This window comes from Stigmatopora nigra, chromosome 15 (genome assembly GCF_051989575.1).
Source record: "Stigmatopora nigra isolate UIUO_SnigA chromosome 15, RoL_Snig_1.1, whole genome shotgun sequence".
Classification (NCBI taxonomy): Eukaryota; Metazoa; Chordata; class Actinopteri; order Syngnathiformes; family Syngnathidae; genus Stigmatopora; species Stigmatopora nigra.
Genome location: NC_135522.1, coordinates 1,351,219 through 1,374,683, shown reverse-complemented (window position 1 = coordinate 1,374,683; position 23,465 = coordinate 1,351,219). Strand labels below are relative to the sequence as shown.

Genomic DNA, 23,465 nt, shown 5'->3' with positions numbered 1-23,465 from the left:
CTCCATCATGCTCCAGTGCACTCCAAAAGGCCTGAAAAGGGAAAAGCAGGGACCAAGTGAAAGAATGTTGGGGAAAAAAAATGTCAGCTTCCCAACACAACCCCTAAGTTCTGTCTGCTCAGATTTCCGTACGTTTAACTTATACGATGCCGTTAACTGACTTCGTCAAAAATTAATTGCGAGCCTAAGGCGTTGAGTTGATTTAGAGGGCAAGTGACTATTTAAAAAAAATAAAAATAAAAAGACTTAAAGTGTATAACAACAGCGAGTATATATAACATATGTATGGCAAATAGTTGCTCAAAGTATGGAAATGTATTAGACCTTTGACAATGGCAAAAATAATGTTTATTGACCTTATAACCTTTTCGTACGCCCATTTTTGTGATGTCAGCCTTATTAAATAGGGCCCTGAATGCACCACAATGCTAGTGTGTGTATATCTATATATAAATACGCTATATAAATATATAATTATATCTGGAAAATGGAATAATGTTTAAAGTAATGTACTATCAATTTAAATAAATCCCTTCTTTATATTTATATATATATATAATATATGTATGGCAAATAGTTGCTCAAAGTATGGAAATTTATGGAAATTTATTAGACCTTTGACAATGGCAAAAATAACATTTATTTACACAATAACTTTTTTGGTAGGCCGTTTTTGTGATATCAGTTTTTTCTAAATAGGGCCCTGAACGCATCAAAATGCTAGTATATGTGTGTATATCTAAATATAAATAGGCTATATAAATATATACATTTTTAAAAAACTGAATAATGTTTAAAGTAAAGTAACTATCAGTTTAAATAATTCAGTTTTAGTGAAAATAGTAGACATTTAAACCATTTGAACTGGAAGGAATAGCTGTTAATGCACTGTTAAGGCGTTAGATGTCCAATTTATTTTGACCTGGGAAGGTTGGCAGCAAATTATTAATGAGTAAAATAAGTGCTCTAGAAAAGTGCAAAAAATAATCAAAAAAATCAGTAGAAAGATCGATGTAGTCCATTTTTTTTAATAAACTGTCGTCCAGGACCGTCAATGACAACTATCCAATAAAAAACTATAATATGGGATTGTGGTAGTGTTAAGGTAAAATAACAGTAAGAACATTCAACATTCAGTTTATTGGTTTGGTATTTTTTTTCCGAGTACAGTGGTTATTTGTGGCTTTCTGGCCTTCACAGACAAAATAAGCAATATGTGAAAACATAACAATAATAGCTTTCTGATCATCTATGGCTCAGTCTAGTTGTTACAACACATACAAACAAAAACAAAATCTCCGTACCTGATTGACATACATGGAAAGAAAACGCCGACAAATATCTCACAAAAAAATAATAAACTAACCCTCCTGAAATTTTGTGGTTTATACATTGAAAACACGACTATTTACATTCAATTGAAATAATTAGCATTTCACGTTAAAAATGACTCATAGGGCCACAATGAAACGGGGGAGGAAAAAATTGAAAAAAAAATGCTAAACATAAAATTAAAAATTTATATTTCAAATAGAAAAATTCTGCAAAAAAACGTCATCTTTCACAACAAGTCATTTTGACAATGTCAAATGTTTATGTGCCATAATAATTCGACTTTCATTCTTTATGACGTTTTTACTTAAAGTATAATTGGCTTATATTGTGTTTATAACTTCACCCGAATACATTTAAATTTTTTTGTAGTTATTCTATAATGTTATCCATTTTTTTGTAATACATTTATTTTCCATGTAGCCCTAAAACCAACTTTTTTGACCAAAAAAAATGAACAAACCCCACTAATCGTTCTCATATTTTTTTAACTCTTTCGTGATATAAACAATATGGATTATAATAATTACAATACGTTCAAGTGCTCCTAATAAAAGAGGGTTTCACACAAAAAATCAAGGTGCAGCTCAGAGGCCAAGTCATGGGGCAAAAAGTATCTAAAAAATTCAGTCTGCCTCTGAGACACAGTCAAAGTGGTTAGTACACAAAAACAAAACAAAAAACAACCTCATTTTTTAGATATCATGGTCATTTAGTGGGAGGAGCCTGACCAGAACAGTGGTTGCGTCAGGCGGGGTTAACGAAATCGAAGCCAGTGCTTGTTTGTCTCTTCACGCGGGAGGTCTGGCGGCGTCCATTCTCGGCGGCCGAGCACCGGACGCCCCCGATTGGACGCCAAATGTCGACTCGGACGGCTGAACGAGCGCCGCGGACAATAACGACCGTTTTATCTATCGATATTAGCAGCTTCTAATAATCCTCTGGAAAAATATAGTACTTTTTATTTTTTTTAAACATCTTTTCTAACTTTTAATATATAAAAAAATGTCGCTATGACTACGCAGTTCTTCTGGGTGGACGGGTTTGACTTTGAGTCGTATGTGCTTCTTCGTGAGGGCGCATGGTCGCCACGTGACTGTTAGGATTGGACGCCGTTTTTTAGCATCTTCTCGGAGATCCTCCATGATGTTTTTAGGACGTTCGAAGCGTGTCTCTAGTTGGTTAGCGGTGAGCTAACATACCGTCTGTTGGCTGGACAGTGGACTTTCTAGGGACATACTCGTGGGAGACAAGTCCGGACGGGTGCAAGGCTTAAACATGGAGGAGATGTAAAAGGCCTGTAGGCAAAGATAGACGGAGAGAAACACACTTAATGTCAATTGTCTGCTGTTTTGCGCATTGTGAGTTTGTTGGTAAGAAAAAAATCTGGTTAAAATCGGAGTATTTTTTTCGATTACAGTTTTTACTCGCATATAAGCCTTATTTGTAACAATAATTGAGGGTGTGGTTTATATGAGCATAAAATTAGATTGCACGAAATGACATAACAAGATATGTGGCAGCCTATATGGTAAGATAAGATAAATAAATAAAATGCTAAATAAAATTTATTTTGATGTCTATGAATGAAATTCAAGAAAAAAAACTTTGCTTGTGCCTGAAATTGTATAATTCAACGATTTTTAAGGCTATTTTAAGGGTGTGGCTAATACGTGGAGGTGGCTAATATGAGAAAATATGGTAAGAAATTTTTCATGAAAAAACTGTTTTTTGAATAAAACTTAACTTAAGAGTTAAGATAAAATACGGTAGGTGGCAATAAGTAGGAAATTAGGGGGGCTTAAAAAGTATATAGTTGTTTGTAATGTGTAGTATTTTTATATTTTTGTCAACATAAGTACTTTTGTAAATTCATGTTCATTAAAAATAAAATTAATGCAATTAAAATAAATAAATAACTGAAATAAACTCTGATAAGTCCCCAATATCAATCTAAATTTGTATTATTATTATTTTTAATCAATGGCAGCTCATGAGTTAAATCAGGGGTGTCCAAATAATTTTTTGTTCCAACCGATCCGGCGCAAAAATTTAAAACCAGTCAGCTTTCCGACTAGAAATTCGCCTTAAAAATCAACGTTTTTCTTTTTAAGTCCAAAATTAAAGTCTGTGAAATGAACTTACCACCCAATAGGCAGTAAGCCCGCCTTGAATGAAGCCCGTGAGGACATCAGTGGGATGGTGGCGGTAATCTGAGATTCGGCTCAAACCGGTATAAATGGCGATCATCACTAGGATGAACTGCATAAGAGGGCGTAGAAGTCGGGCCCCCCGCCACGACAAGCGAGCCTGCAGGTAAAACTATAGGGGATAAAAATAAATCAAATAGTCAAGTCAGGGCACAAAAATCCAACTTTTTATCGTCACATGATAATGTCAACGAGTCTCGACAACAGTTTTCTATGGAATCATCATAACGCCTTCAGCTGGAATCGCCCCGTTTTTATCACGTTGTTGTTGTTCATAACCGTTACAGAAATTAGTTTTAGGGTTAAAATTCAATAGTTGTAGATCTGAGCAAGTCTTGAGAATTTATTTTAAGATTTAATTTGTTTTATTTAATAAGGAATAGCACGTATTCATAAATGAAAATATGATAGATTGCTCCAGAGGTAGATACTAAGCTCATATAACATGATTTTAGACAGCGTTGGGGTCATATTTTATTTTTTAAGGCTTTAAGATGATTGGTCAAGAAGTTCAGAGACAGGAGTTGACTTATGCTAAATGCTATTGAGTTCCAAGTATGAAGATAGAAGGTATTTTGGCTAATTTAGCATTTTTTTTTGAAGGGAACTACACAGTCACCTCTATAGCCAGCCATTGTTGTTGTAATGGGATTTTTTGGTACAAAATCTTGCAGTGGAGGAGGAGCTTAGTGTTGGAACGTTTTGTAAATTAAGGTTGCATCTGGATATTTAACAGTATTATTCCAGTTCAGGCATTTGTGTTATTTTTTTAATATTTGACAGTGGTGGTGCGTTTTTGGCTATCTTGTCCATTATTCATTCCATTGGTATGTAAGATGTTGTGGTAGTGGAACTTGAACCCCAATTCCTTCTTTTGTTCATCCTCACCTACCTGTCCAAGTGCTGGTGAGAATTGGGTCACTTTTTTGGGCCAGACAAAGAGTAAGCTTTATGAGGTGTCTGAATGTCTAAATGAGATCAACAAGCACCGAGAAAGAGAACATGCCCCACATTCCTGACCACTAAAAAACAGGTGTCACTTTCCCTGGCCAATACGTGAGTGAGTAGCTAGCTGACCGTACTTCAAAACATTCGTAAGCAACTCGGACTTGAACATTCTTGTACAATTCCCCTAGAGTCTAATAGTTCGTACTCAGATTTCTTCTTGGGGGGGGGGGAGGGGGGGTGTAGCATGTTTTGGGGCGCTATTATTTCCACACCTGAACTATGTTACTTCAATCTTGGAAAAACTACATACACTTCCGCGATTGCCCAGTAGGGTGCCTTTCTTTTTTTTAAAAAAAATATTCAAAGTATTGTAATGAGTATGAGAAAAAGGGAATATAATAATTCCTTAGCATGAGAGTGTACCAACATACGAGAAATTTTAGATATGAATTAAACATTTTTAGCATTTTTGCCTTGAGATACGAGACAAATTTTGAGATATGAGTATACAATGTGGCCGTTAGGTGGTCTTTATCAAACCATAGTCATAACGAAAGGGAGGGGCTTATAATATGGATAAAAGAGAAATAGTTGGCGGAATTTTAACACATTTGGCTCAGTTATAGTACAATGTTGCGTCCATTTTTAAAGTTTGTAGAGTAAGCAAAGTTCAGTTAAGTTCAATTTAATGTTTATGTTATGCTACCTCGTGTCGTAAAAGTGTAGCGAAGTCTCTCCTCCACCAAAGGTAAGAACTCTATACGATAGTGTACACACTAATGTCATATTTATATACATATTGTAGATCATAACCAACTAGATATGTTTTTGTTACTTTGTGAAAGGTAGGTGGTGAATTAGAACAATTAAAAACATGTTTTATCCTATTTTATTTTTTCAGAAGGTGGGTACAGATTAATTTGTTATTCGTTATTTCGTCTAGGAAAATTAGATTAAGTAAATTGACATACGAGCTCATATCTCAAGGTACTACTGTATTGATATTGCTAGAATAACATGCCTAACTGTAACTCATATTTATAGCACAATGCAATAATGTCTGATAGGCAGTGCAGTGAGAACAAAATGAAAAGATGGGGGGGGGGGGTGATGTGAGCAAGCGGGTGTCTGGCGCCGAAAGAAGCCTGTCCATCTCTCAGCGGGCGTATTCAGTCCGTGACCCCGCCCCTCCTTTGTGAACGAACCCCACCACAACAAGGCCTTCTCTGTCCGCCTAGGCGCTTCATCTATTCATGTTCCCCCTTGGAAAAAAAGTATTCCACATTCAAGCGCCTTCTCAGTGTCTCACAGATTTTTCACTGGCGTTTCTTGCTGAAAAGTGGGTTGTCTTTTGAGACATATGTCATATGTATACGTAAATATGGAAGATTGTAGCTGAGGGCTAATTTCCTTCTTTGGTTCCTTGTGTAGGTTGAAGATAAATGGTGACACATAGTCTGGTTTTATGGCAATTTTGTTTTTTTTAATGACCTAGCCAGGCTTTAAGATGATTGGTCAAGAAGTTCAGAGACGGGAATTGTCGTGTGCTAATTGGTGTTGAGTTCCAGGTATGAAGAGAGAAGGTATTTTGGCTAATTTAGCATCGTTTTTGGAAGGGAACTACACAGTCACCTCTAGAGCCAGCCAAAGTTGATGTCTTGGAATTTTTTGGTACAAAATCTTGTAGTGGAGGAGGAGCTCAGTGTTGGAACGTTTTGTAGCATCTGTATATTTAATAGTATTGTCCAGTTCAGGTACTTGTTTGTGTTTTTTATATATCTGAGTGGTCCCAGTTGGGGTGTTTGTGTTTTTTAATATTTGACATCTGGTGATGCATTTTTGGTTTTTGCCCAATACTTCCAGATTTTGCTTAAAAACAGGTTTCAATTAGTTTTAGTGTTGTTTTGCGGCCCGATGACTATTTTTCTAGACATTAAGTTCAGCGTGATATAATAATTGTGCCAAAAAACAATTTTTCTGACTCAGACTTTGATTATTTTGAATGAACCAAAGTTTCTACAAATCAAATTTAATTCAATTCTATTATCTTTTTACCTGTCTTTTTAATATTTGACTCTAAACAAATTTTTAGTCATGAACCCATCGCCAGTCCCCCACCCAAAAAATGTATAAAATCATCCATTTTACTTACTGCTAGATAGAGCATGGTATACATGGCGAAGGAGGCGTGGCCGGAAAAGAAGGACTTCCTGGAAAAGGAGATTAATAACATCAAAGTTGTTGATTAAACTCCGATGGCGAGCGTCCACACATACCTGGCCTCCTCCACCATCTTGGCCACGGGTTGCCGGCAGTTGACTTGGGACACGTAGCTGCCCGGCGTGCAGTTAATGGACGCGTAAGTGATATTGCAGACGGATAGGAAGTTAGGTCGCAGGCGTCCCACGCTTAGTTTGGCCATGTTGGTGAGCGATTGACCCACACAGCAACCAAATAGGAAGCTACCCAACTCTTTGTACAGGCAGGACACGTAGCGGTTGGCAACAAAAGCCTTCGAGCGTACGTTGCGGAAACGGACGCGGTAGCATTCGCCCAGTGCGATCTAAAGAGAGAATCAATAGAGGGAGGGATGGGGAGATGTCATTTGTTCTGGTTTATACATTTTGATGGAATATTATGGTCGATTTTGTGTTTTGGTAGAAGTTTTTTGTCGAGTTCTTTTATACCAGGGGTGTCAAACTGATTTTTTAATTATATTATATATTTTTATTTAATCCAGAGGGCCATTTTGTCTTAAAACTAGGTCGCCAAAATTCATTGATTATTGAATTGACATATTTGCTGATCGTGCTAATCGATAGATTATTTTTGGCCAAAATTTGTAAGAAAAACTTCCGGTATTTGCAAATATTTTCTTGTAGTGGATTTTTTTTTACATTTGTTTACATTTTTTATAATCAGAAAAGAGGGTAAATATTAAATTTATCACATCTTAACCATATGATGTTTTTTTTAAGTAAAAGAGTAAATATTGTGTTTTAAAAAGTCTATTTTCAGCAAAAAAATTAAAGGGTAAAAAAGGAGACATTCTGGACATACTTAGATTATTATTTTTTTTAGAATCGGATTAAAACATCTCAATCAAAAGCCCAAAAGATTCAGTTTATTATAAATCTAATGCTTTTTGAACTAAGAATTCCACAAAAATAAATAAAAACAATTTCGGATTTTAAAAAATTGCAAGTATTGACTTAACAAGGGAAAATACAGAAAATATTACTTATTTAAAATGATATCTGCAAGTCTAAATCATGTGTATTGACTTTGTTTCTAGCTAAAATCAACTATCAAAAATGGTCCTTTTGGTATAACAGATAACTTGATCCATTGTAGAAGCCCTATCTTAGTAAACATACTAAATCTACAAAATGAAATTCTAACAATATCTTAAAACCCTTCAAAAATGAGTTTGACACCCCTGCTCTACTGACTCTACATTTACTCTATTGGAAGAATTTTTTTGGTCCAAATTTCTTGCAATAGTGCTTAAGATTGTTGTCTTACGGTGAGGCCGGTGATGGCAATTCCCCCAGCGATGAGCAGCCCATCCGGGATTGCCTCTCTCTCCACGTATGGGTACGTTATGCTGTCGTCCCCGCAGAAGAACCCTCGTCTGTAGGGTTTCACCGCCTTCAGCTCGCACGCAAAAAATGGGATGGAGGCTGATGAGATGAGTCAAAAAAAGAGGCAAAAAAAAACAAAAAATAAGCAAGATGGCTTTCTGTGATCAGGGAGAATACGATGCGGGCGATAACGACATCAAACAACATGAAAAAACGTGATGGCTGTCAATCAACATGTTATCATCGGGGAGGGCATTCCATACATTTCTGTTTTGATTAAAAAAAATAAGCAGGGGAGATGAAAGACAGGTCGGAGATGAGAAAAGAAGGGAAGAATATATTCATGGATAGGTTAGGATTGTCTTTTTACAGTGGTACCTTGAGATAAGAGCTTAATTCGAGACTTTTTGCATGGCAACGTGCTCGTAACGTAACAAACTAATTTAATGAACTTGGATAACGATGCAGACACTCAAAAGTAAGTTTAATCTAACTTTACACTCAACTTAATTGTAATTTTGTTTGACATTTTGATACTTTTCTTGGCTCTATTGGCCCCGCCTCCATCCTGACTTTCCTCTCGTATTAGCAAACAAACTCCGCCATTAGGCACTTACTAACAGGATAAAAAAAACATGCAAAAAAATCTCTGCTGTATGCTTGTATATCAAAATGTATCTCATATCTCAAGACAAATATTTGCCCAAAATTTTACTCGTATCTCAAGACAAATCTTTGCCCAAAATTTTACTCGTATCTCAAGACAAATCTTTCCCCGAAAATTTACTCGTATCTCAAGATCAACATTTGCCCGAAATTTTACTCGTATCTCAAATCGCTCGTATGTCGGGGCACTCGTATCTCAAGATAAATATTTGTCCAAAATGTTACTCCTATCTCAAATTGTTCGTATATCAGGGCACTCATATGTCAAGGTAACACTGTACCTATGTCTTCAGTTGTCATGGCTCAGGTCAGGTCAAAGAGTAACAACCATAAAGGGTGTGGCAATATGTTGAAATAGTCATATATGTCGAAACACTGTGTTTTTCTTCAAGATTATTGACATGGCAATATGGCCAAAGCCATCACATGACCAAGTTTGATTTAGGATCCGTCCGACGTCCTTCCGTCGTTCATTTAAGCAACACTTGTTATCAGGCTACGAAGGGTCAAGGTCTTGCTGAGCCAATCAGCAAACAAACCTCAGTGGTGAAAGTTCACCAGTAACCACGTAGAGGAAAAATTGTCATTGAAAGTGTACTGTTACACTGCGTTCTATTGTTTTGTGTTTGTTTAAAAAAAAAAATCAGCCTTTTGTCATTGCGCCAAGCCCAAGAACAAAAGCAGGGGGACTAATCATTAACCTCTCCCTGAGCTCCCATGCCTAAAAAAAAAAAAAAATCTTTCCCAATGTACTCTCACGGCCTGTTCTTGTCCTCATCCAACGACGTCACAAAGCAAAACTTGGACTTATAAAATCAAGATCCGTCTCCGTTTACATTTCCCCTCTCCAGTTCACTGGGAGACACACCTTCCTTGCTCTTTAAGGTTCAGTGAACTGATAAAACCAAGGTAATCATCAGCTGCTCTCAGTTTATCTGCATGGAAAAAAAAAAGGCAAAGTGGGGCAAGACTTGACCGATTTGATGACGTGGCCAATCAGATGCCTTCGAACCCGTGACTGGACATCTGGTCGCTGGTCTTTTGGTCGCCGGTCTTTTAGTCGCCGGCCAAATGTACTTAGATATTAAACAGTACTTAAATATTAAACAGTACTTAGATATTAAACAGTACTTAGATATTAAACACTACTTAGATATTAAACACTGCTTAGATATTAAACACTACATAGATATTAAACAGTACTTAGAAATTAAACACTACTTAGATATTAAACACTACTTAGATATTAAACAGTGCTTAGATATTAAACACTACTTAGATATTAAACAGTACTTAAAAAATAAACAGTACTTAGATATTAAACAGTACTTAGATATTAAACAGTACTTAGATATTAAAAACTACTTAGATATTAAACACTACATAGATATTAAACAGTATTTAGATATTAAACACTACTTAGATATTAAACAGTACTTAGATATTAAACACTACTTAGATATTAAACACTACATAGATATTAAACAGTACTTAGATATTAAACACTACTTAGATATTAAACACTACTTAGATATTAAACTCTACATATATATTAAACACTACTTAGATCTTAAACTCTCTCTCATAAATATAATTTTGAGAGCTGGTTTAACAGTAAACTGCAATGTGAATACCAGAGATCGGATCGGGCTGGCTTTTGCCTACGTAAAAGCCAACTGTGACATCTCGAAACAAGACAGGAAAGGTCTTGCCTTCCCTATATGAGGAATCTCCTCAGATTCTGGTTTCACAACCCGTATGGGGACTCTGAGATGGTTTGTGTAACATAAACAGGTTCAGGTTGCATGCAGGTGCCAGGTTTTTTCTGATAACATTTTGATAACACTCCCTTGGGCGGAGAACTACATGTTGTATAGTATTGCTTGTATTGTGTGTATATTTATAGTGGCTTGCCATTGTTCCCAGGAGATACATTTTTATTAACGACGCATTGTGATCTTTTTTGGGAAACAAACATCCTCTGAGAGGATTTCCTGCTTCCTTGTCCGCAGTTATTTTAGATTGTTGGAAAACCTGAAGTAGGTAGAAGATGAACTTTTAACAGCGATGAAAACCCAATAGTTCGTTTAAAAAAATACAGATATTTGGTGGCAGTATAGTTATACCTCGAGGTATGAGCTTAATTCGTGACAGGACTGAGATTGTATGCCAATGTTATCGTAACTCAAATGAACGTTTCCCATAGAAATGAACTAAAAATTAATTAATTTGTTCTAACCATCTGAAAAAAAAACACCCAAAACAGGATATTGCATTGGAAAAACATTTTTATTTGTTCTCAAAATAGGATTTTGCTTGTATCTCAAATTGCTCTTATGTCAGGGCACTCATATGTGGAGATACTACTGTAAATCTTCTAGTTTTATTTGCCTTGTCTTTATAACTTAATTAACTAAAATCATTGACAAGGATGAATGGATTATACATTTAGGTATATTTTATTTTCTTCAAATATTGCGCAAAATCGTACTAAAACTTGGATTTAACTGTTCGCCATTAATGCTAATAGACATTAGTGATTACTGGTTACATTATATTTGCATTATTTTCATTAAAAAATCCGATAATCGAATTAGTTTTGGCTAAACACGTTATTGATAAAAATCGGAACGTAAAAAGTCTTTTTTTGGCTTATAAACGTACCTCAGTTTCTCTAAAAATTCATTCTTCTTTTCCATTCACCTCTATGTAACATTGGCATTTAGCCAACAAAATGAAAAGATAACTTACTTTCCTCCCGTCCTACCGGCTTTAACGTTTTTTTTTCACGTTTTTAATTAACAACTGCTGTTGACAACAATAGTCGTTTAATAGTCTTTTTTTGGGTGGAGCTGGCAACCATCTCAATCATTTAAACAGCCACTTTCACTGGAGTAACTTTTTCAAAAGACACAATCTAACTTTCTCTTTGTATAGCCTATCAAGATAGACCAAACAAAAACTTTCAACCAAGGACAACCAAACGGAAAAAAAACAGTCATCTTTTGCTTAAAACACACTCCCACAATCTACTAGCCTTGGGGGGTGAATAACTTGACTTCCTGGAGAAATGACACCATCCCGAATATAATTTCTTCCCGAACTGACTCTTAAAAGATCCAGACGTTCGTTTCCTTTAAAAAAAAAACTGACTCAGAACCAACAAACTCCGTACGGGAACACATCAAGGTAACTTGCAACAGTAGTCAAAAAACGGGAAACATTTTTTTTTGCAAAAACAGCTGTAGCCCGTTGCGCGCTAGCTCGTATGGCGCCGCTCGTAATGACGTTGCCGGGGATTATCAGGCTCACCAATCATAAATTACGACACTTGGCAATGTAAATCCCGCCTTGTTTTTCATCCCTTGGCTCAGTTTGACACAAAACACACGGCTGAAAACCCACTTGGAAAGTTTTTTGGCGAGCTAGCAAAAAATGAGGCCCCGGCTAGGTTGGGACCACCCTAGAAGGTTTTTTTTTTTGGTACGCATATTTGTAAACTAGCCATCTAACGGATTTGACGGGACATTTATGGGCCTTGTGTTTCCGTTAAAAAAGGGAAAATATTGTTTGGGTTGTCGTGTATCAATGAGAAGGAAACAGGCTAATTGTGGTGCTAATGCTAGGTTGGTTCACCTGTGGAGGGAATTGTTGAGGGTTGTGAAAATGGTGAGGAATGGTTTCAGTATTTTGTCTTTCATTTAGAGAACTGGTGTCAAAGTGGTGGTCCGCGGGCCAAATCTGGCCCGCGGCATCATTTTGTGTGGCCCCGGGAAAGTAAATCGTGAGTTCTGATTTTCTGTTTTAGAATCAAATTAAAAGTATAGATGTATATCAAAATTCTTCATTTTAACCATTTTAAATCAATAATTGTAATTTTTTAATCAATTTTTTCTGTGTTTTTAGTTAAAAATAATTTTGTAAAATCTTAAAATATATTTAAAAAAAAGCTCCAATAACCATTGTTTTAGATCTATAAAAAAAACGGAATATTCAGGGATTTTAATCCAGTTCTTTCAATCCATTTATTTAAAAAAAATCTTTTTGTAAAATCTAAAAATATATGAAAAGCCTAAATAAACGTTTCCTTATATCTATAAAAAATAAAATATCCAAGGTTTTTAATCCAGTTATTTTAATCCATTTAAAAAAAAATCTAAATATTTTGTCAAATCCAATATATATAAAAAATCTAAAATAAACATTGCTTTAAATCTATAAAAAACTGAATATTCAGGGCTTTTAATTCAATTCTTTTATTCCATTTCTAAAAATAAAAAAAAATCTAGATATTCTATCTAAAATGGTCCGACCCACATAAAATCAAGTTGACATTATGAACCAACCCGATTCTGACACCCTTGATTTAGATAAAAATCTTGTTTGATATTGTGGTGTAACATTTAGCTGTTGAGGTTTGTTAGCTTGTCACTATGTTGGTGCCTTTAGATTGATTGTTTGTGTGTATTTGTGTTGAGTCTAAGTTAAGGTGCAGGACTATCCCTCAAGTTGAGGTAGGGTCGTGTTTACAGAGCGGGTCCCAGCAGAGCCCTGAATCCGTGACCCTGGAATTCCACCACCGCTCTAATCGCCTCCGTCTGGTGGTCTTGTTCAAACCCATCTTTTCCGATAGTACTACAACCCGCCCTGGTTTGTCAATCATTCACCCGAAAGCTCCGACTAATGACTAAGGATTCCAAACCAACCAAGCCGTAAACCTTCTCTGTGAATCTCACTCATTTTTTACCCTGTTTTTCAACCGGGGCCTCATTTTTTTAGCTGTTAGTTGTTGTTGTTCTCCGGGTGAGCTCATTCCTGCGCTCATAGATGTGTAAATTAGAACCAGAAGACTTTCTCAGAGTCCAACACACATCCTTTCTACTCTCATTCCTTTAACTCTCTCCCTTCCATTCCAATCTGAAGCATTTCTACCTTGGAGTGGCCAGCAATTAGTCTGGACCGACTCTGTAAACCGATCCATTCTTGCCTTCAGGGTCCGCTTTCTTCGACCCGCCTATGGCCAGGTGTTTCAAGTTTTTTTTTTTTAAACTGCTGCCCAACACGTGCTTTGAGGGTCTCCAGATGGTTCTAGACTTGTTGTGATAACAGTTTTTCGTGTTTTAGAACGTTGTAAAAAGTTCCGGGTTGACGCTGACACTGTCTACTGAGTAAACTAGCATTGTAGCGAAGGTTGACGGCTGAAAACTTTAGAGCGTTTTCGTCTAGTGATCTTTGGATCCGGGCCATAGGCGCCATTAGGACGCATACTACGACTAATAGCAGGCCGGATACTGTGAAGCGAGATTCTACTCTGTCCTGGTCAGCATTTTAGGGTTCCCATTAGACATTTAGATGTATCAATATCCCTCAAGAGGTTCGAGATCTGACTGTAACTGCAGTGTTTAGGCTGTGATGGAAAGCCCGTCCATCACATTTCAATCCGTGCGAGAGAATGTTGACTAGTTTGTTTGACTGGAGGATTTTTGGAGAGGACAACGGGTCTGGTTGTACGGAAATGGGGGTGTTTGTTTGTTGGATTAATTCGATTTGTGAATTATATGATACTTGAGCGATACAGAATAATATTTAACATACTTGGCAAGCTCGGGCCCATATTAATGATTGTGATTCTTCTTATTCAGTGACAAAAATGCAGAAAAGTACATTTTTGCTCACATAGAACGCACGTAAAAGTCTATTTTTTTCTACAAAATGTACGTATACAGTAAAGTCAAGATTCTGTAGATGTCGCTGTGTTTGACGGCTTGACTTTCTGGGTACATTGCTTGCTGACATTGCTGATATTTATATTGGGAAAAAGTGGAGTAGACATTTTTTAAGCATTTTTTGAGTCCTCGATGACGTTTTCGTTCACAACCAGTGACTTAAACCATCTGGATTAAAGCCGAAATGAGTCAAACCAGATTGATTTCACAAAAAAAACTACTTTAAAAAAACTACTTAAAAAAAAGCTACTTTAAAAAACTACTTTAAAAAAACTACTTTAAAAAACTAATTTAAAAACTACTTTAAAAAACTACTTTAAAAAATTACTTTAAAAAACTACTTTAAAAAACTACTTTAAAAAACTACTTTAAAAAATTACTTTAAAAAACTACTTTAAAAACTACTTTAAAAAACTACCTTAAAAAACTACTTTTAAAAAAACTACTTTAAAAAACTACTTTAAAAAACTACTTTAAAAAACTACTTTAAAAAACTACTTTAAAAAACTACTTTAAAAAACTACTTTAAAAAACTACCTTAAAAAACTACTTTTAAAAAACTACTTTAAAAAACTACTTTAAAAAAGCTACTTAAAAAAACATACATAATTTGAAAGGATGAAAAACCATATAAAATACAAGGAAAACTTATCCGTTGACAGATATGATTTGTAACCTAGTCAGCAGACACATTGAAATTGCCATTGAGTAATCACATTTCAATGGCATCACACTTTTCGGGGTGTTGAGACCAAGCCTCAAAGGCGACGTTTTCCACATCAAACCCATCCAAGCCTGACTTTAATATTCGGGCTTTCCCCAAACTCCTTCCTCGTAACTTAGACATTTTCTTGGCGTTCCATTTAGGGAGAAGCCAACCAACCCCTCGCACCATCACCATCACCCCATTCTACCAGTACCAGTGCGGACATATTTCTCACAGCTGCTTCTGTAAAACCCCCCCCCAAAAACAACGCACCCACACCCACCCACCCACACTTTACCGAGCCTCTTCCTAGAGGCCCGTTCTGGAGTTAAGGGCATGCGTGGTGGTGTACTCCAAAGGTATCTGTCTGATTTTTTTGTACAATCTGTCACTTTGGTATGTATTTTGGAAACTTTAAAGCAGGTCTGTGGTAGCTTTGGTATTGGTAAGGTAAAGTCTGACCGGCTGTGATATGAAAGCGAGGGTAGGGTTGTGGTTAAGACTGCTTGGCAGGGTAAGGTGGGGGTCTTGCTTAGTATGATTGTGGTGGGAAATATGAAACAAATTAGGGCTGTTTTGTCTGCTAACGTTGGTTTACAGAAGAAATGGGTGGTTAAGACAGTGTTTCAGGAAGTTGGTTGGAAGACAAAGATTATCTAGTGTGTCAATACAATGTTCTTGTTTCAAGAAGTTAACTTAAAGGCATTTGTGAGCTTTCATTTACACAGAAATGTGATAGTCATTACCACAGACATACCAAATCAACCCTAATATGATGGTTTTTGAGCCCTTCAAAATCTTTTGACAAGATTTCTGAGTGAAAACTGACTGCTTAAAGTCTTGGAGAGACGTTTTTGTGCAGAAAATGTAGTGTTAAACCTAATGATGTGCCGTCGTAATTAAGTTTCACATCGTTCTCGGTCATTTAAAAAGTAGTTTGAACTAAATTATATACATTTTACATTTTTGGACAAATTATTGAAGTCAATTCACTAAGTAGTGATGTAAAAGTAAGTCATTTGTGGGGGAAAAAAAGGCACATTAACACTAAAGGCGAATAGTGGAAAAGGATAAATCATCCCTGTGACTCATAGCTAAAACATGGCTATTGCTAAACAAAAGATGCTATCCATATGGATAAGCTTGAGTCATGCTAATGCTTCATAAATCAAGTATTCCAACAAACAAGGACAAGTCATTTCCTCATTACACCAATTAGCATTGGCTGCTAAAATTGCGCTAGCATATAAAATCTCCATCCCTTGAACCACTGTCAATTTTATATTCCGACGCGTCACACTATAAAGTCAATTGGTCTCAACTAGTATTTTCCATTGGGTCATCCGCCCTCCATTACAAATCTTACCTCCAATTACGCCTTCGGTTTCAACTATGCAGAGGCACGCCGTCACATTCATTAGTTTTATGACCCCATTACAATAGTTAGAAATCCCTGTGAGTCATAATAATATATTTTTGAATACGTTGACAAGATTTTATCATTGAATAAGTCTAGTCGTGTTACTTAAAGGAAACTGCGTTAGCATAATATTACAGATGCCTCACTTATGGTGCATGTTAAGCTTACTCTACATTTTTTAACACGTTAAGCTTACTCTTTACATTTTTTTACCATGTTCAGCTTACTCTTTACAACATCTTTTAACATGTTATGCTTACTCTTAGCAACATCTTTTAACATGTTATGCTTACTCTTAGCAACATCTTTTAACATGTTCAGCTTACTCTTTACAACACCTTTTAACATGTTACGCTTACTCTTTACAACATCTTTTAACATGTTAAGCTTACTCTTCACAACATATTTTAACACGTTACGCTTACTCTACAACATCTTTTAACATGTTAAACTTACTTTTTACAACATATTTGAACACGTTAAGCTTACTCTTTACAACATATTTTAACATGTTACGCTTACTCTTTACAACATCTTTGAACATGTTACGCTTACTCTTTACAATATCTTTGAACATGTTAAGCTCACTCTTTACAAAATCTTTTAACATGTTATGTTTACTATTTACAACATATTTTAGCATGTTAAGCTTACTTTTACAACATCTTTTAACATGTTAAGCTTACTCTCTACATTATTCTTTTGCCCCCCTTCACCTGACCAACGATAATCACAACAATTCCGAGCCAACCCGAAACGAGCGTGCAACTAAAAGCAAAGCAAGGTTATCCTATCGAGCCATGCTAATGTAGCGACTCGCCGGCGCATTAAAACATTGACCGCGGAATACTTGCTGAAACCGTTCTTCCGTTAGCTAATTAGCCACACTCCTCCCAACATTTTCTAACAACACGCCCTCCTTTCTTAACCGTAGAAATCATGCCAAGTTAAATTTGTCAACAAACAATACGCACATGGCAGCTGACACATTTACACTTTTTTAACTACACACATTCAGGAGACCATTTAATATTCTCCGGTCTTTACGCCTTGACATGTTTTAACGTGTTTTTGCTTAGCGTGCCAAAAGTATTGGAATCCTACTTACATAAATCTACCACCCTCCCAAAACACACACACATATACACACACAAATACACACACTTACTTACACAAATTTAACTACCCACATGAACTCACTCTTAAAATTTCACTTTTATGACGAATGAGAGAACAGGGAAATGGGTCAAAACGCGGGTAAAAAGGGAGTGGTAAATGATCGGAATTTTTTTACTGGATACCACCCGCTCTGTTTTGTAATTTTATTGTTTTAGGTGATATCTACAATGACACGTTTAGCACAGGCGGACTAAATGTGAGAGAAAATGTTAGATGTTGGAAGTGGAGACGGAAAGAAAATGTTTTTTTTTTTTGAGAGACGACTTTTTGGTGTGGCTTGGAAAGAAATAAGTGATGATGAAGTACAGCTTGTTTTTATTATTTATTAGAACACTATAAAAAATGGGGACGTTGCATATTCGGCTTCAAAGTTTGCTGTTGTAAAACAACTCATTTGATTTAAAAAAAAATGGTATCGTTTACAACCAGGTGAGTCCAAACTACTAAATTATGACAATAAAGGCCATACAAAAAATAAATACATTAACAAATCCAACATAATACAGAATTTTTAACATAATACCAAAATAATTTTGGTTAAAATATGTATATTTTTGATCCTTATAGCGAAAAGAGAAATAAAAGCCTGGCAGCCCGCCAGGTTTATAAAACACTAGGGAAAATCCCTGTATACACTTATTTAAAAATAAATAAAATAAAAAATAAAAAATGTATAGATAAATCAACTAATTGTACTTTTGCACTTTTCTGATGTAAAAAATCACCCAAAATTTTTATCAATATGTAGATTTACTATAACATTCACCAGTCTTTTTAAATTTGATTTAACGTTCAACATTTTTTTTTAATTAGATTTAACATTCAACAGGATTTTTTAATTTGACTGCTATAAGACTGTTGTCAATGTAAACAACGTTTATTTTTTAAAGCAACGCCATTGCGTCAACCTTTAAAAATGTACCTTAAATAAATCAACATGTCAATCAATCTCCACCATTGAAGGATTGGAGTGTCTTAATTAGGTCGATGACAGCCTAAAAACCACAAGCCAACGAGCTGTTTAGTTTGTCAGGATCCGTCCCAGGCCACACAAATCCACCCGACTCGTCGTGACCTCTGCCTAGCAGAACATCACAAGTGTAGCTGCGGGGCTTGACCTTGTTAGGTCGTGGCTCCGTCACCCCACTCGCAGCAGGAATGCGCGCACGCTCGTAAACAGCTAAGGAAAACACATTCTGAAACTTAGTACATGCAATTGACTTTTATAAGCCTAAACTAGCCAATAAACTAAAAATTTAAAATAAATTTAAAAAATTCTCGCATATTGGCCGTATTTTTGACTAAAAAAATTGACTGAATCTAAGGTAAGGCTTATATTCGCATAAATTTGACATGGACGAAACAACATATTGTGGTCAATACGGTCATTTATTTCAAAATAGAAAAAAAATGTAAATTAAGGGTGGCTTATACGAGGGAAATTGCAAAAGTCAATGATTTTAAGGCAATTTTTTTGTAACAAAATACCGTAAATCCTTTGTAAAAACCCTTTTTTTTCACAAATCAAATACTTTTAAACCAATATTTTTTCACAAATCGAATACTTTTAAACCAATTTTTTTTCCAGATTTGAGATTATTGCTAATCAATAATTTCTTCCCATAACAAGACCCAAAAAAACCCATTTAGGAGTCCTATAGAATCCCTCTTGAGATGATCACATTGGCAATGCCCCCGAGGGTCAAATTCCACAGTTGACGTCGTCAATGAGCCAATTCACCCAATGAATTTGCCCGTCTGTTGATGGCATTTTTTCGCTGGCAAATTGTGTTAGTCAGAGATAAGCCAATTTTGTCATAAGAAGGAACCAATTCATGGCTAGTCAGCCTTGCCATTCAATGCCCTCAGATGAGTCAAGGTCAGGCCATTGCTGATAAGAACGCAGATGGACGGACGAACAGGATGCAACGTAGACTACTTCAGATCCTCGCTAATATGAGTTTCACTATGATTTATTTATTAAGAGACATATATGTGAATATTTAAGATTGTAGTCAAAAGCTAATTTCCATTTTTAGTCCTTTGTGTAGGTTGAAGATAAACCATGACATATACTAGACCTGGATTCTTGCAAATCCTGCATTTTACATTTTATTTTATATATTTAGGCGATTGGGAGCTAGTAAGTGGAAAAACAAAGAATGGTATGTTTACATGATGTCGTTTCTAAGGAAAAATCAGCTCTTTTTTAATATAAATGGATTAAAATAACTAGATTAAAATCCCCGAATATTCCGTTTTTTATAGATCTAAAACAATGTTTATTTTAGCTTTTTTTAAATATATTTTTTAATTTTACCAAATGATTTTTGAACTAAAAACACAGAAAAATTGATAAAAAAATACAATTATTGATTTAAAAGGGGTAAAATCAAGAAATTTAATATACATCTATACTCATCATTTTAATTTTATCCTAAAACAGAAAGTCGGCACTCATCAATTAATTTCCCGGACCGCACAAAATAATGCGGCGGGCCAGATTTGGCCCGCGGACCGCCCCTTTGACACCAGTGATCTAGCCCTTTTACGTTTCAACACAAAACCAATAGAACACTAGCTATTTTTCATAACTTAGCCTTTTACCACCCCCCTAAAAAAACTAATTATTTAATTTTTTTGTGTAAAAACAACATAGACCACCGTCCAGGATAAAAATGATACTTCCTTCCGAAAAGTAACGCCTTCTGTCATCCTCCCCGGACCAGGAAGTAGTAGTCTTACTACCCAACAGCTGTCCAAACAAATGCTTGGAAATTTTTAGCAAAAAAAAAAAAAAACGCAAAAAAAAACCTAACTTGAACCTCCAATGCATAACTTGCATGTTTTTGGAATGTGGCTGGCTGGAAAATGGACGACATGGGGAGAACCTACACACCCCAGACAGGAAGGGTGGGGCGCTGGAATTGAACCCAGAACTTCAGGAACCATCACATTGACGCATTTTCGTTTCAAAAAAACCTTTTGTTTGTATCTCGCTTGTATCTCAAATCACAAAAACATCTGACATCCATTGTTTGGTTTTGTTTTGTTTTCCAGATGGAGGCTCGAAAATGACTCAGGGGTGCATGATCTCGGCTCAGGGAAGAGGATATAAGTGGCTTGAAGAGGATGTACAGTAAAAGCGGTAAGGCACTCGTGGGGTGGGGGCGCGGGGGTGACGGATGCCAGTTTCCTCTGTCGTGTTGACTGATGTTCACCACTTCCTAAATTATTATTACATTTTTTGTTGTTGAAAATGGACACGTTGCATATTCGGTTTTAAAGTTTGCGCTTGTAAAACAATTCTTTTTGACTTAAAAAGGTGATTCCAAAATGACACTAAATGCCATAGACAAATAAAAACATTAATAAATGTATTATAATGCAGCTTTTTAACAGAAATGTGGTTAAAATATGAATACTTTTTATCCTTATAGTGAAAGGAGAAAGAAATTTGGCTAATTTGGTCTATTGTGGAAAAGATAAAGCCTTTATAATACAAAAAAAGTGCTGTTTTTGCCCTTTAAAATTGATTTATTTTTAGCTTCTACTAAAATTAGCTTATTTTGATATAGCATAGGTTTTTACTCACCAATGTAATCTTTTTAAAGGGGTCTAAAAAGTCATTATAAGGACTAACATAGATCCGTAACTATAAATTAATTTATTAGTTTTAATTGTAGCTGAAATAATTTTTAGAACGGTTCGCCTCTGCATAAATGAAATCGATGATGTCATTGAAGGTGAGGATTCTGCCATGACACTATGGAAAATGGGACTTGTTAATTTTATTATACGATATTAGACTTAAGAAAAATTAGATGGTGTCTTTAAAGACTTTGTAATTGAGCAAATATTACTATTTATGGTGTAAAAATAGCATTTTTTTGGAAGAAACTCTAGTTTGTCTATCACAATTGTTACGTTGACCTCTTATTTTTCCGCAAAAGTTGATTTTATTAAAAGCTAATGACCACAACCTACTAAATCTTGCGTGTCGTCGACGTTAAATAACTGATTTTTTTTTAATAACTTAACCGTCAAACGTAAAACCCCACCCGTAAATCTGCCTAAGCAGGTTCAACTTCTCTCATCGTTAATAATGACATATATCAAAATAGGTCACATGCTTACATATATTATCGTGTTTTTTTTCTTCCTTTTAGCAGCACCATCTTTTTGGACTCCGCCCCCAAACATAACACACATGTGTTTCATTTAAAACGGCAACTCGATCTGTCACGTCTGGAAATATCAAACTCCAAAAATACTGGCCGGATGCCCGTACAGTCAATAAATTAAAGCTTAAAAGTCTTAGTTTTTTTTTACATTTTTATAGATAATTATAACTCCAATTGAACTTTAATTGACTCTTAGTTATCAAATGCAGAAAACGAATATAAATATTCTAACTTGACATCATTGTAAAACCAAAAAAGTCGATTTTTTAACGTCCAATTCCTTTAAATTAGAAGGACTGGGAGTGAATAGTCATTTTTTTAGTGATAATTAGTTGTCATATTGACTTTTCTATTATTTGGCGTTCATATGATTAAAAATAGGCTTTTTTATATATAATAATGCGAGTTAGGCTTCCAGCTGAGCATTGTAAATCATATGTCGCACATCCACATTGAGCGTACAATGTTTTCATCCCAATTCCCACGTTCTTCTCCCGGGAACTTTGGGGGTGAAGGGGGGGTCAGTTACCATGGGAACAGATGAATTCCAGGGGACAACTGTGCATCCAAAAACCCATTCTTCCCACCCTCCCGTTTCCCAATGGGAACACTTTCATTTGGGCTATTGAGAAAGGGAAACAAGCGGCCAACTTTTCCCCAAAGGGGAAGAAAATTGGACCCCCGCTCCGCTCCGGCACCCCCACCCCTCATCCAAGTGCAATCAACGGGCGAATTCTTACCGATAAACAGACATATTAGATCCAAAGCGACGAGCATTTTCCTCTTGCTACAGATGGGACTGTCCTCTTTCTCCATCTCGGGTTTGCTGAGGAAATGCTTTCCAGCCCCGTTCTCCTTCCCCTCCGCGGCCCCGTCGCTGTCACTCAGCCGGGGAAGCGCGCTGCTCCCGTGGGCATTAAACTTTTGCATGCTCGCCCACCACCACCACCTCCACTCCGTTAAAAAAAAGTCGATTAAATGGCTTCTAAGTAGCAGATCGACGTCCGTTGAGAGAAAGATATCTCTCTCTCTCTCTCCACTACTTCTTTTTTTTTGCTTAGTCCGTCTCCCGATGCCAAAAATCCATGTTTTGGAAGGATTCGTTATGACAGCGGGAATCCGGCGAAAACAAGCCGCTCGCCGGTGCTTGCGCGGCGGGCATCCGGCGGGACACCGTGCCGGTGAAGTGAGCTGGAAAAAGCGGGCGGTAGAACCGATGCGGTGGAGCTCGTTCTCATCCCCCGACTTTTCGAAGGCGTCCTTCACAGAGCCTCGGTCACGTTTGTGTCAAAGTAGTCGGAGGGAAAACTTTTTTTTCAGCCCCCTCGTCCCCCCCACCGTTAACTTTCAAAGTAAAGTTGCGTTTCCGTTTGCTGTCAGGGTGACGTGGTTTATTTTTGTGGGTTTACGTTTCTGCTTCCTGTTAGCTAAGCGCTGCCTTTACTTATTGACTGACGTTCCAGAGTTGCTTTAAAATTACTTTTTTTTTTTACCTATATAGTGACTTTCT

At 36.2% G+C, this 23,465-nt stretch overlaps 2 protein-coding genes across 4 annotated transcripts in view; one reads left to right on the top strand and one right to left on the bottom strand.

The window, feature by feature from the left end:
- The window catches only part of LOC144208261 (MAPK regulated corepressor interacting protein 2-like), a 31,694-nt gene that overhangs the window by 591 nt on the left and 7,638 nt on the right, over positions 1 to 23,465 (top strand). For 2 of the 3 annotated variants that reach the window (XM_077734013.1, XM_077734011.1), the window contains exon 2: positions 20,832 to 20,919. The gene's annotated coding sequence lies outside the window, so the exon portion shown is untranslated. Of the gene's footprint in view, positions 1 to 11,793; positions 11,930 to 20,831; positions 20,920 to 23,465 lie in introns of those variants that run through there. The other variant, XM_077734012.1, reaches the window with a different exon arrangement.
- On the bottom strand, positions 1,122 to 23,258 carry LOC144208260 (phospholipid phosphatase 3-like). The gene is made up of 6 exons (XM_077734010.1): positions 22,696 to 23,258; positions 8,016 to 8,173; positions 6,767 to 7,053; positions 6,643 to 6,700; positions 3,478 to 3,654; positions 1,122 to 2,630 (listed from the first exon to the last, which is right to left on the bottom strand). The coding sequence occupies exons 1-6, from the start codon at positions 22,883 to 22,885 to the stop codon at positions 2,526 to 2,528; spliced, it is 975 nt and encodes a 324-aa protein (XP_077590136.1). The 5' UTR covers positions 22,886 to 23,258; the 3' UTR covers positions 1,122 to 2,525.